Raw genomic sequence first — 14,405 nt, 5'->3', positions numbered from 1 at the left:
ATGGGGGTGAGTAGAAAATGAAGGCTAATCATGTTTTGGGTGTACTATTCCTTTAAGAAACGTTTTAATTTTTTTTTTTTTATGAATAATAAATTGTTAAATGGGTCAGTCATCTGTGAAGAAAAAACTTTCAAAGTGTTGTTTGTATGTTTTAAGAGCTTTTATGTATTGCTCAAAACTGTCTGAAGTGGCAGCCTCAGAATTTTATTTATAGGGTTGCATTTTGGGGTGACACACTTACATTAAAATCAAAGACCCGTTTAGAAATGATGTGATGTGGTACCGTTGTTATACAGATAATTATTACATGGACAACTGAGCTTCAGTTTGTAATTATGAATAATTAGGTTATGCTGTGCATACTGCTGTAGAATTGCATGGGTTTCCAGCCTGAAATGTGATAATTTATTCATTAAAACAACATGATTAGCCCGAGCAGCTGTGGCTTCAGCTACACCAGAATTTACATCCCTGACCTCCTTTCCCACAGACAAGCAAACTGTCAATCTTTGAAAGATCTGGTGAAGTCTGACAGAAGAATGTTTATCATTACAACCTGGAGAGACTCACGGGCTGAAGAAGAAGCAATTAGACAGATTTTATTGACTTGAATGAAATAAGTTCTTTGGCGCTTGGACCCCGGCAAAAGACTCAATGCTGTAAATCGACACGAGCTTGGATGAAAAACTGAGGAAGAGGTTTAGAGTAGCCTTTTCCAGGACACTAGTGGTATAGTAAGCCGGAGGATGAGAGGGTCTAATGCTACGTTCACACCGGACGCAGCAGGAGCAGCAAAATCGCGTTTGCTGCATCATTTTTTGCTGCTTGTACCAGTTTAGTTCTGACACGCGGCTGAAGCAGCTTTGCTGCTCTGGCTGCGCAGTGCAAAAGTGGGTCTGACGCGCGTTGGGCGGAGCTTCACTATCCTTTCTCTGCCTTGCAGCTATATTTGCTGTGATCAGTGGGAATAAAGTAGTTTTAATATGTTTTTAAGTGAGAAAATCCACCTGAAAACTTAATCAGTGCAGTCAGTTCATTCAGATTACCATCCTGCCTTCCAATATTATTTCTGTCGGAGCCGCTCAGACCCCCATATACAGCGGTGCACTGTCAGTAGGAATCCCATTCAACAGCAGCCTCTGGCTGGGTCGCCTCCTCGCGGTTCACCGCGGCGGCTGGTAGGTGTTTTTCATCTAAATAATCCAAATTGTAGGCACCAGGATAATAAAAGTGAACATATTCTGCCGGCAGATTTCTGCATTTTAAGTTAAATTATGCATCAATAAACTGTTTCAGAGGAGTGATCACAGCGCTCTGTGTCATCAGCGATGTGTCTGTCTAACGGCCAGCTCCCAGATCAGCTTCTCTGATTGGTTGACGCGGCGCGTTGAGCAGCAAAACTTAAATTTTTCCATCTCAAGAAGCAGCGCGTTTGCTGCGCGTCACGTGCGTCAGATGCTTAAACGCTCCCGATGCGCTGCTTCAGTTGCTCAGACGCGCTGCGCCTGCTGCTCAAAACGCGCTGCGGGAGCTTTTGCTGCGCTTTGACGTGCGTCAACCATTGACTTTGCATGTAAACTTGCTGCTTCTGCTGCGCCAGCTGCGTCCGATGTGAACGTAGCATAAGAATGATGAGTGAGGGAGGAGATGGGGCAGAGGTGGGTCAAAGTTCGGCTGAAGGGCTGAATGATGAAGATAGGCTGAATCCCAAACTGCCCCCTCAGCAGTAACCCTTAACTATCAAGTGTCACTCCCAATGAAGTCTCATTGCACCTTGCTTAAAGGTGGGGGGTATGAATGACAATGGGATTCCCTCTTCCCTCCAATGGAAAAGAAAGCAGTCGTTGCTACGACAATACAGTTATGCCCCAAATGCGTGGCTGTAGCTCTGTGGCGCAGGGTGACAAAAAATCAATTATTTTCCCCTTTCTTGAAACAAATGTTCACGGTCAGATAAAACTGTTTCACAGAGGTCCTTCCCTTTTGGAATTAATTATGTTTTTTCATACACCTAACTTGTGATTTTCTGTCAGCATGATGAAGATGCAACAAACAAGCGGTCCAGCATCGATTGGCTGAAGCTTCGGCAAGGCACATCAGCGGGTGTTCCAGGAAAGGATGATTAAGAGTCATATAGGTTGAATTCCTGCCTAAGCTTCATTTCCCTCACACCGTCAGCAAATATGAGATTCTTTCTGGTTTACAAACAGCAATTCTATGACCTTTTCTACAAGCTCAACTTAGGCCATTTCTATTCCACTCAGTCTGCTTTGTGAACGTTTCCATTACTGTTTCTCCTTGAACAGAACATGTCAAACCAAAATGCCCGAAGGAAAAATAAGACAAGTGAAAAGGACACGTCAACTTTTAGAATTACACGCAGGAAGACACTCTGTGCTTTATACCCTAAATCAGCTCAGGTGATGCAGCAGTCTTTTGTTTTCCTTTTTCCTCCTCCCTCACACAGGGCCTCATATCAATTAACAAAGGACTGTTTCTCGTCTTTGCAATCTACAATGATCCGAAATATTTTTGTAAGCTATTAATTGTTGCTCCTAAAGTGTCTTTTGTTAAACAAATTATTCACAGCTTTCTGTGACAAATTTAAAGTATAAAAATAACGTTGTACACTCAGTCTCCTACTGCGACTGCTAGTGGCAGAAGAATATGTTTCTAAACACATAAACAGGCGATGCATAACAGCTCTACCTCAGCTAAGGGACCAAAGCCCCACAAGGGGCTTAGAAAGTAAAGCCCAAAGTCAAGTGAAATTACAAGGGTACATGCATATTGAAACGCTAGCCCGATTTTGATAAGCTCTGCTGAAAAGTGGAGGGCATTTGAAAGGCAATGGCAAGTGGCTGTTGACTGCTGGCACCAGCCCCAATGTTAAGGACAGGCAGGTATAGAACTTGATAAATACCTATGATGGTATGGATATTTTTTGTTTATAGGGTGCACTAAGTTTCTGCCTTTAATCTCTAGAATTAAAAAGAAAATATATTAACTATAATAAAAGGAATGGCCATGGTTTTCGAAAAGGCTTTGAGAAAAATCCCGGGAAAAAAACTGAATCTGAGGCAGAGTCTATGTGGGAGGGAAGAATTCCCACTGCTGTGGACTTCAGGCCTTTGAACCTACATGTGCTTAAAAAGAAGCTATATTGCTCTTACTGATTCTGAAGCAAGCTCACAATTGGGTCACATGGCACACACAGGAGCCGTGTTTTATTCCCATTTCTCACCATTCACAGCAGACTAAGTTTCTTTATTCAATGCTTTCTTCTTACGTCAAACAATGCAGCTGTCAGTGAATCAAGGCTTTACAACAGATACACAAAAGGGGAGCTCACACTGACAGCTCAGAAAAGGCATCAACATCTTCATAACACAACCAGACAACCTTCAGAGGGTCTCAGCACTCAAAGTCAGATATCAAAATAGAAAAAGATTGTTAACATATGCAGCTTTGAAAAATAAATAAATTGCTTTGTGTTGTTCTGAAGCTTCTTCCATACTTAATGTTATACCTAGATATTTCTCTGCTTTATTGTTAAACTTGAGCAATGGGAACAATGCAATACGTTTTAAGGGGCATATGAAGTCAAATAAAATGGGAAATAGCCTTTCATGCTGCTGATGCTTTGAAAAATATTGAATATGTATCTGATTTAGTACCACATTTGAAAGTGCCCTAAAATAGGGTCTCTTTATGTGAATGAGGAGTACAACTTCCTACTCATTTTTCACACTTGTTTTTAATCATCTCCTCTGAGAATTTTTAAGCTCTGCTCACCAGCTGCTTCAGTTTGTTTGTTTGAGAGACAAGGCTGAAGCTTAAAGGTAATTGGCCTTTTGTGGGGCCTGGTTCTAAGTCATGAAATGTGTTTGCCCGGCTTCTCCACTGCCTTCTTTTAAATAAATAAACTGAATTTAATTAACTTTTATTCCCTGTATTAAACACAGCATGGGCTGGTTGTTTGTTTTCTGTTTAATGTGAGAGTGCTTTGCCTAGATTGTTTTGTGTTTGTGTTTATTTTCATACTGTAATTTATTCTCTTGGTGCACTCAAATCCTTAACCATAACTAACACCATTTTACATGAGTGTCCAAATGTCTGAAAAACTCAAAATTTCCCACAATACAGCTTGAAAAGTAGTGTGCATCCATGGCCACTAGCCCAGCGTTTATATTCCAGAATGCTTTGATCAGTCAAAACAGGATTAAGATGACAAGTTAAGAACCAGCTTTGTGATATTGCTGATTGGTTGTTGTTTATTGGTTAAACTGGATAGGGGAGTAATCCCAGCTCGGTTCGTGGTACGGGCCTCAGGTTAGCTCTGGGGAGAATGTTACTATGGTAACAGAAACAGAGTTTGAGCAGGTTTCCTTCATGAAACTGAAACCTCAGATTTCCCTTATTTTAGGTTTATAAAACTTAGAGTTTATAGAAAACTGAAATTAAAACAGCCTCAGGAGTTTGGTTTAACTATTGTTTTTAAATGTACTTCAATGGGATTCAAGTCTAAGAGTCAAAGCAAACAGCTGGTTTTCCTTAGATAGAAACTTTGAACCAGTCTGACTCTATTGTCTCTGTAAAGTGCCTTGAGATTAAATGTGTTGTGAATCGGCACTATACAAATGAGCTATACAAATGTGCTACAAAAACTAATTAAAGTATAAAAGTATAAAGTAACCTTTAAAAAAAAATCAAAAAAACAGCCAGATGCCACTATATGAATTGAAAGCTCAATTTTTCGACTGTTTCGAAAAATTCTTAGAGATAAGGCCAAGGATGAGGGAGGTCTTGTTGATCTCCATCTCCATCTCCCGATACGCTCTCGCCTGTGTCCGACCTTTCAGACATTTCAACATATTTTTCTGAATCGCACATTGTAGCATGGCATAGACGATTCACGTTTGCAGTTTGAAGAACACCTGCGTGCTTCTAATGATTTCCTTTGGATAACCAATGAGTGTTTGCGTTATATGATTCATCCAATGACACTAGTTTTCACTAGATGTGGACGGCGCCAATGATCTGCATTGGATGGCGCACATGACGTGAAATAAATATTTATAAACATTAAACCAGGGGTAACCAATTAAAAATCAGTTGGGTACGAATAAAGAAAATCATCAACCAGTAAAGGTCCGGAGACATTTTTAATTATAATCTGTTACATTAAACAGAATTAAACACTGAAATTAAATTAGGTATTTATGCATTCATGTTATACATTGAATTTTGAAAAGCCGTGCTATCTCAGAGGACTAGACACTTGTATGACTGTATTCCTGTATATCCATCAGTAGTTAAAGGACAAGGGTCAGCAAATGCAAATTCTGCCCTGTAAAACAATTAAAGTGCAATTGTCGCTGATCTGAAGCCTCATTTGAAGCTTTTAAACAGGGTTTGGAAAAACTTTGATAATTTGCTGCTGTAATATTATAGATTTTTTAGACTAAAAAGCTAGCAGATGTACATAATCAAAAAATAAAATAAATACAATTGTAGAGCATTCAGTATTGTAAGAAATAACACACAGTTTTTGAATAAATACATTTTTGCATGAGTTAAATTCTGTTCCGTTTATGCATGTTTCCTTGAAAGTTTGAATGCAACATAGCTCACAAATGCATCACGTGATCGCTGTGTTGCCCGTTTGATTTTTTGCTTCAGATAAAGCTTTGTAGTTTCAAACCTCACGTCAGCTATCACTGTTTATTGTTGTGTGTGAATAACAAGAGACTACAACAAAAAAATCAGTCGTACCTCGGACAAAATCTTTGTATTTAATGTTGTTCATAACACCCATACTGGGGATGCATATCTCGGCAGGGATACACTTTTCAGAATAACACCGCACTGCGGTCTGGTAATGCCTGACCTCTGCATTAAACCGAAGCCAGGAGTAATGAGTAACGTTTGTTTTAAAAATGTAAGGAACGGAAAGTACAGATACTTGTGTGAAAATGTAATAAGTAGAAGTCAGAAGTAGGAAGAAAAATAAGTAGTGGAGTAAAGTATAGATACCTAAAAAAAGTACTTAAGTACAGTAACAAAGTATTTGTACTTCTTTACTTGACACCTCTGGTCATAACTGGACTTTGACCAGTGCTGTACCTGGTGAAATACTCTTTCTTTCAGTGTGTAAGTTCTTGGAAGCAAGTTGCATGCTAATATATGGATTTATTATGACATGAAGTTTTTGAAAACTACTCAAAGAAACCAGCTTTCTGCAACTCCTATAAGTCCTGCTGTCTATCTCCGCATGTTAATGTTTCTTTGCAGCACGTCCATTAGGAAATTCTCCCATTGCTTCTGACAACCTTTTCCTTGCCTCTTTGAAAAATAAATTATATACACTGCTGTTTTCACACAGTCGACTTGCCAGAATGCATCCGTTTTTGTTTTTAAAGATAGGAAGAAAAAAAAAGCAAGAAAGTATCTAAAATGTCATTCACTCTTTTTTTTTTAACCATCATTGTTTTAAATAAGTGCAGGTTTGGTTCCCAGCCTCTCATGTTGCTGTCAGTTTTTGTTTACCTCCTTGTGTGCCAGCCCTTTTAGAAAGTGCTTGACAGATGGCAACAAGTAGAAGAATGCAGAGTTAAAAAATTATTCCAAGTGACCCATATCAAAGCGAAATAAAAACTTCAGTTCATCATCTGAATCTGTGACTCCTAAGATCTGGTCTTGTTGTATTTTCTTTTCTTACAGCTTTTTTTTTTATATCTTCATATGTCTCATTTATGCATAATGATTTAACAGTGTTTGTCTTTTAAACTAAACAGAATATAATACTAACGAAATATTTAGAAATATACATTTTGCCTTTGTCATACCATCCAGTGTACGCCTCTTGCTTTGTTGACATTTAATCTTTAATCTTTGTTTTTCAACATCTCCGTGAATAAAATAAAATATTTCACATCATTAAATATTGCACTTAGCCCATAATTGCCCAATATACCTCAGGGATGTTTTTCTCATGTCCCTATTTTACATAATTTGTAGGGGAGGGTTGTTTTTATTTTTCTAAACACTTTAGAATAAACATTTTAATTTTATTTCAGTGCTTTATTGTTTGACTATTCTACCATTCTGTATTTTTTCTGGCATAAACTTCAAGGACTGTCCTTTGAAAGAACAGTTTCAGGCGTCTCTTGATCTTTTGTGCAGTTTTTTCATGCAGATTTTATCAAAGTGCCTTGCATATTCAATGCTTAAATATCAAGGTTTCCATCAACAAATTAACAAAAAAAAATAAAAACTTTTGAGAAGCATGACAATAACTTGTAGTCTTGCAAATTTTGATATTTTTATACAACTTCCTTTGTTGGTTTTACATTTATGTTACCCCACACTGAAGTCTAAGTGGTATAAAATGGTTTACAAACAATTATTACAGATTTTAAGATGGAAAAATTAAGCGCTTAGTGAAAGGTCAGTGCAATATGTCACCGCATGTTTATTTTTTAATTGCTGATCAAGATTTGTCTCATCTGTTTGATCCAATATTTAATGTTCTTTTTGAATATGATCAATTTAATCAAAAGTTTTTCACTGCAGGATCTGACTGAAACTATGACAGATATTTCTCTTTGAAGAGTCCATTTTCTGTGACGCTAATTCTGCAAACAGTCAGTGAAGATCTGAGTGTATGAAACCAGATAATGAGCTTCACAGAGTATAACTTCTTTTCCAAAATTCCAGCCTATTCAGCTCAATCTTATAATAATAATAATAATACATTTTATTTAAAAAGGCGCCTTTCTGGACACTCAAGGTCACCGTACAAAACATAAAAAGTGTCAGAAAAAATAAAAATTATAATTATAAAAACATTTAAAAACATTTAAAAATACAGAGGCTGTGACAGTGAAATTGATATTTTTAAAGAGAATAAGCAATCTTGAACAGATGGGTTTTGAGTTGTATTTTAAAATGGAGAATTGAGTCCGTATTTCGAAGTTGGGGTGGTAGAGAGTTCCAGAGGCGGGGGGCAGAGCGGCTGAATGCTCTGCTCCCCATGGTGGTGAGACGGGCGGAGGGGACAGACAGGTGCAAAGCAGATGAGGATCTAAGAGCACGGGAGGGGGTGGGAACATGCAGGAGGTCTGACAGATATGGGGGGGCAAGATGGTGAAGTGCCTTGAAAGTCATCATGATAATTTTATATTGAATGCGGAACTGTATGGGGAGCCAGTGGAGCTGTCGGAGGACCGGAGTGATGTGGTGGATAGAGGGAGTTCTTGTTATGATGCGAGCAGCTGAGTTCTGGACCAGTTGTAGTTTGTGGAGTGATTTCTGAGGAAGTCCAAAGAGGAGGGAGTTGCAGTAATCTAGTCGGGAGGTGACAAGGCTGTGCACAAGTATGGCAGTAGTGTGTGGGGTAAGGGAGGGACGGAGGCGGTTGATGTTTCTTAAGTGGAAGTAGGCAGACCGGGTAATGTTATTTATATGGGATTGGAAAGATAGTGTGCTATCGAGGATGACACCCAGACTCTTAACCTGGGGGGAGGGGGAGATGGAGGAGCTATCAATAGTGACTTGGAAACTGTCGGTTTTGGAAAGAGTTGATTTGGTACCAATGAGGAGAACCTCGGTTTTACTACTGTTTAATTGAAGGAAGTTGTTGGTGAACCAGGCCTTTAATTCACAGATGCAATTTCTGAGGGAGGTGGGCGGAAGAGAGGACGATGGCTGCGTGGTGAGGTAGAGCTGGGTGTCATCAGCATAGCAATGGAAGTGGATGTTGAATTTACGGAAGATATTGCCAAGGGGAAGGAGGTAGATGATGAAGAGCAGAGGCCCCAGAACAGAGCCCTGGGGCACACCTGAGGTGACGGGGGAGGGGGTGGATTTGAGGGTCTTCAGTTGAATGAACTGAGTGCGATCAGAAAAATAAGAAATAAACCAGTCCAACGGAGTGCTCGTGATGCCAATGGAAGAAAGCCTACTGAGGAGGGTGGTGTGACAGATGGTGTCGAAGGCTGCACTCAGGTCGAGGAGGATGAGGATGGTGAGTAGTCCAGAATCAGATGCCATGAGGAGGTCATTGGTGATTTTGATGAGTGCTGTTTCAGTGCTATGGAGTGGCCGGAAACCAGACTGAAATTCTTCATACAGGCTGTTGGCACATAGGTGAGAATGGAGTTGGGAGGCAACTGTTTTTTCAAGAATTTTGGAGATGAAGGGTAAATTGGAGATAGGACGGAGGTTGTTGAAGTTGGTGGGGTCGGCACCAGGTTTTTTTACAATCGGGGTGATGGCAGCAGTTTTGAGAGGTGTAGGGACAGTTCCAGTGGTGAGGGAGGAGTGGATGATAGCGGAGATGAGGGGAGCCAGAGAGGGAAGGCAGGTTTTGACAAGTTGTGTTGGGAGGGGGTCCAATTGACAGGTGGATGATTTGGATTTCCGGATGAGCTCTGTGATTTCCGAGACAGTGGGAGGATGGAAGGAGGAGAATAAATGTGTAGGCGGGGGGAGATCTGCTGAGTTGTTGAGATGAGCCGTTGATCCAAGGTTCTGGTGAATGTTCTTGATTTTTTCTGTGAAGTATGACATGATGTCATTGCAGAAGGAGGTTGTGTAAAGGTGCAGGGGGAAAGGGTCCTGGGGTTTGATGGTATTGTTAAGTATAGAGAAAAGTGACTTAGAGCTCTGTTGATTGGCAGTGATTAAGTTGGAGTAGTACTGTGATTTGGTGCTGGCAATGGAGTCCTTATAGTGCATAATGTGATTATTGTACATTTCTTTGTGTATAGTAAGACCAGTTTTTCTGTAAAGTCTTTCAAGTTGCCGTCCTTTGGTTTTCATGTTTCTGAGATTTGGGGTGTACCAGGGGGAGGAGACAGAGAAAGAAACAAATCTATTTTTTAGAGGAGCAAGTGAGTCAAGAATATTATGGAGACCAGTGTTGTAATGAAAAACCAGATCATCAGGGGTTAGTAGATTATTGAAGTCAAGGAGACAGGATGAGTGGATACTTGAAATAAGGGTGGAGGGATCAATTTTCTTTATGTTCCGGAAGGATATGAGGCGGGATGTTTTAGAGACTGAGAGAGTAAGATTAACTGCAAATGAGAGGAGAAAATGGTCACTTATGGGGAGTTCATCAGATGTTATGTTGTGGGGGATGACACCAGAGCAACAGATTAAATCCAGAATATGTCCTTTGGTGTGTGTGGGGGTAGTGGTGTATTGCTGACATCCAAAACTCTCTAGGCAGGAAGTAAAGTCTTTGGTAAGAGGCGAATTGGTGTTGTCCATGTGGATATTGAAATCACCCAGCAGAATTAAGTTTGGTGAGAGAGAGGATAGGTGGGTGAGAAAATCAGCAAACTCAGTTAAAAAGGCACTATTCGGTTTTGGGGGGCGGTAGACAGCAGCAATGATGGTTGGAGTTGGACCAGATAGCTTGCAGACTGTGGATTCAAACGTGCTTGAAACTGGAGCTGATACCGGCGAGACTTTCCAATTCTCGCGATGAATTATCGCGAGACCTCCTCCGCGACCGGAACCACGGGGTTGAGAGATGTAAACAAACCCACTAGGAGTGGAATCGTTGAGCTGAGAGTAATCTTGGGGCTGTTGCCAGGTCTCGGTTAAGCAGAGAAAGTCCAGTTTACAGTCAGTGATGAGATCCTGAATGAGATGTCCCTTGCTTGTCAGTGAACGGATGTTGAGCAGAGCAAAGTTGAGTGCGTTGTTGTCGCAGCTGGTGGTGGTGCTAGCCGACCGAGCTAGGCGGGCTAACACGCTGTGGTCGACAGCCCGGCTGGTGGAGCATGGAGGGCGACGAATCCACCGTCGGGAGCTGGACCAGATGGATTTTATTGCTGTTGAACCGTTGCGGTGGACAATCCGACGGGAACCTCGGTGGATGTATCTCCGACGTGGCTGGAAGGTGATGTCCGGGTGAAGGTGGAGAGCCTCGGGCGCAGGTCCAAGGGAGTGACAGCGGAGCCGGAGCAGGTCAGCGGGTGAATACTGCAGCAAACCCGCCACTTGCAGGTGAGCGGGCAGTAGGAATATCCAGATACAGACAAGCAGGGTGTATGTCCTGCCGGTCCACATTATTAAAAACGCCAGGTGAGGCTGAAAACGAGGCAGGACAGGTGAGCTACTGGTAGTAGCCTAGTTGGGACTCACACAGTCCTGTAGTGCTGACGAATCGTGGTCGTATTCCCAGTAAAAACAATCCCAGTAAAAACAATTAGACTGTCCATTAGAAAGTAAAAAAGTTTAAAAGTTACCGGTGAGCGAAGGCAGTGAGCAACGAATACAAAAATACCGGCGAGCAGCGGCAGCAAGTCGTGCCAGCGTTCACTCCCCCAGCGTATCTTAAGGACCTAAAGTCCTCTGTCTATAGCCTATAGTGTTTTTAAAACTACACACTTAAAACAACAGGAGTTTTTTTATTCTTATCGCTCAGAAATGTTTAGATCTCTGTTTTTAAATGCATAGATTAGAAAGGCCTGGCTCAACATCTGCTTGAAGCAAAACTGTGCAACATTTATCCATTGGGGGTCTATACCTATAACTTCCTTGTTCTTACCTTCTGAAGGCCCCTGGCAAAACTGTACATTTGCAAACAGTCTCTGTCTGTAATTTGAAATCTGAGACCAATTTAGAACAACAGATAGAGGAGTCATGGAGTTACTTGTAAAGACCAGGCCACATTCGCCCCTCTAGAAAAAGTCCTATGTCATAGAACCAAAAGATGTCTGATCCGTTATCGTATCTGTTTTGTAGTCCAATGACAACTTTTAGGTTAACTAGCTGATTTTTTTTTAAGGAGGAGCTCAGGCTGCAATAATATGGCGCTATGGGTCACATTCCACTCATTCAGTGACAGATTCAACCCTCTCAGTTACAAAGGGGAATTTTTGAGAAAAGCAGCTTGCATGGATAATGGATATGCTTCAAGTGCTGTATACTAAAATCATAAATAATTTAATATATCTTAAATTAAGTTTGAATAAAAAAACTTTTCTTTTTGTGCCTAATTGCTTTGCGGCTGAATGCAACAAGAAGTAATTTCCCATATTTTATTTCAAACTACATAATGTTCATTTTGATATTCAATAGCAGATGCATCTCAAAGTCTGCTTTACCAAGCTGGTTTATTCTTGGATGGAAAATATGCTCACTCGTCTCCACAGGAACACTTACTGGGAACAATCTGGTGAGTTGGGCTTCAAAATGATTTCGCTAAAGCCTCCTGATTGCATCCAAGAATTATTCTACCTCATTTTGGACTGAATCTGAAAAACCACGCTAGGAATAAGGGGTTAGAGGATATTGTTCAGGAGCTTGAACCCCTTGTCTCAGCTTTTCTCTGTGCTGCTAGTGCGTATCAAAAGCTCATAACAAGTCAACAATAGTCCTGCCAATACATCTGCCTTTTTTCAAAGAAAACTGCCCAGTCCTATTTTCTTGTGAATGCAGGTTGTTCTGAATGACCGATTGGCAAGCAATCAGGCCTTGAACAGCAGTTTTCCTCCAACAGGATCTTGGTTTGCAGCTGCATAACCACTGCAGCCAAGTGCCAGAGAAGTATTTTTATCTCCTCTGAAGAAGGTTTTATGTTAATATGCTTAGGAACAGAAGACGGTGACAAACTTGTTAGAACTTTTCTCTGAAAGTCTAACTTATGACACACATGGTGCAAGAAATGTCTTTTGTATGCAAAGGAGGTTCCATCAAGTCTCACGATATATTTTTTTTTTTATATTTTTAGGTATCAACCTGATAATACTTCATGCATGGCATGAAAAATTTTAAATTACTATATTTCCTTCATTAACAAAAAGCTGTTACCGACTGGTGATATTTTGCTTTTCTTTCTGTTTGTCTTTAAATTCTGTTACCTTCTCTGAGTGTTTGGCGGCTTGATTTAGAGTGACATTCAGGCAAAGACTGTAAGCAGAAAGTTCTTCCCGAAGCTCTGATTCCATTTCTTATCTTTGTCTGAGCTCTAAATATCCGCCAAACTGTAGAACTATTATTGTCCTTCACTGATTCATCACAGGAATAAGTGATTCATAATCTTTACCTTTCTAAAATGTTGTACGATTTCCCCAGTACGATATAGTTTGCATCCTTTATTGCTTATACACTGTATTTCTGGTCATTCTTAAGTCATGACGACATGTGTACGTCAAGTGCTTCTCAGATATCCATTATTACGGTTATAAATCATGATGCTTTAGGAGCAGGTCAATGTGCAGTCATGCATGTTAATTCAGAAAGTATATCAGTCCATTTAGGTAGAAATTTAAAACACATTTTTCAAAACTTTTTTCTTTTCTTCTTTTTAGAAGACATGTATGAGGAAGGCAGCAAACCGGTAATGCATTTGCTAAATAACGTTTTTTTTTGGCCTTGAGTAAAGAATGTAAAGCTATTTGCTCTCTTACCCTTGTGGCATGGCTTCATCTGCAGGTATTGTGCATCACTGAATGCTTCAGCAGTTTGTGTCACTTCCAGTTAATCAAGCTGATGCTGGGAAGGTTTTTTTCCAGCTCTGTGGACATTGAGTGCAGATAGTTTTAATTTCTCAAATTCAAATATCAAATTCATTTTACTTTCCAAACACCAGCTCCAACTAGCACTGCCAGATGCTTTGTCTTCTCCAATGCAATAAAGTTGATTATTCATTTATATTTTGTTTTTGTATTAATTTCCGAGAAGCACTGTCCATTATTCTTATGCAAGATTTTGTACTGTTTCATTTTCAATCATACCTTAGCTGATGTTTTTTTTTTTTTTTTTTTTTTTTTTTAAAAAAGGCAAAGTAATTTCAAGGATTCGGTTTATAGGAAAAATGTGTTTATATATCCCTAATAAATTTCATTGGTTTGTTTAGGTGTTGTCATTTCTTTAAAATCATTAGCCATATGATAATCATATCTTAACACATTGACAAAACAAATCTCAAGAAAAATAGCATATAAATAGTTTAAAATACACATAAATTTTGAGATTTTAAGCTATTATCTATTTCTATAATCTAATAAATCAAACCCCTATCCTACCAAGGTAAACAGAATGACAAGCAATGGTTTCAGAACATAGGAATAGATGGAGGCAGACAAAATATTGACAAGTGGGTAAGACATGGGAGTATATACTACCTAACCTGTTTAACAATCTGCTCACCCTGTTCCTAAGTCTTACCTCCTCCAACATATTATGTTGCATCATATGAAAACGGAGTCTAGCGGACTGGTAAATGAGGCAGGGGAGGGCTGGGTGTGGTTTTAGCTGTGACTAACAGGTGGATTAACAGCAACACAACCATGGTGTGCGTTCACATAGATTTGACAACCTGCTGAAGCTACCCAACTCCTATTCCAGTCACAGAGACCTAGTGGTGCCTTGAGGGAAGGCGA

General features: G+C 40.0%; 1 protein-coding gene across 1 annotated transcript in view; it reads left to right on the top strand.

Annotated features, from left to right (window-relative positions):
- tmem81 (transmembrane protein 81) overlaps positions 1–2,126 on the top strand; it is a 28,593-nt gene extending 26,467 nt beyond the window's left edge. Inside the window, exon 5 of the mRNA XM_038309186.1 lies at positions 2,034–2,126. Within this exon, the coding sequence (XP_038165114.1) occupies positions 2,034–2,126 (93 nt within the window). The remainder of the gene's footprint in view (positions 1–2,033) is intronic.
- Positions 2,127–14,405: the final 12,279 nt, after the last annotated feature.

Source organism: Cyprinodon tularosa, unplaced genomic scaffold (assembly GCF_016077235.1).
Source record: "Cyprinodon tularosa strain WSP-4 unplaced genomic scaffold, ASM1607723v1 ctg66, whole genome shotgun sequence".
Lineage (NCBI taxonomy): Eukaryota > Metazoa > Chordata > Actinopteri > Cyprinodontiformes > Cyprinodontidae > Cyprinodon > Cyprinodon tularosa.
This window is presented reverse-complemented; position numbering and strand designations above follow the sequence as displayed.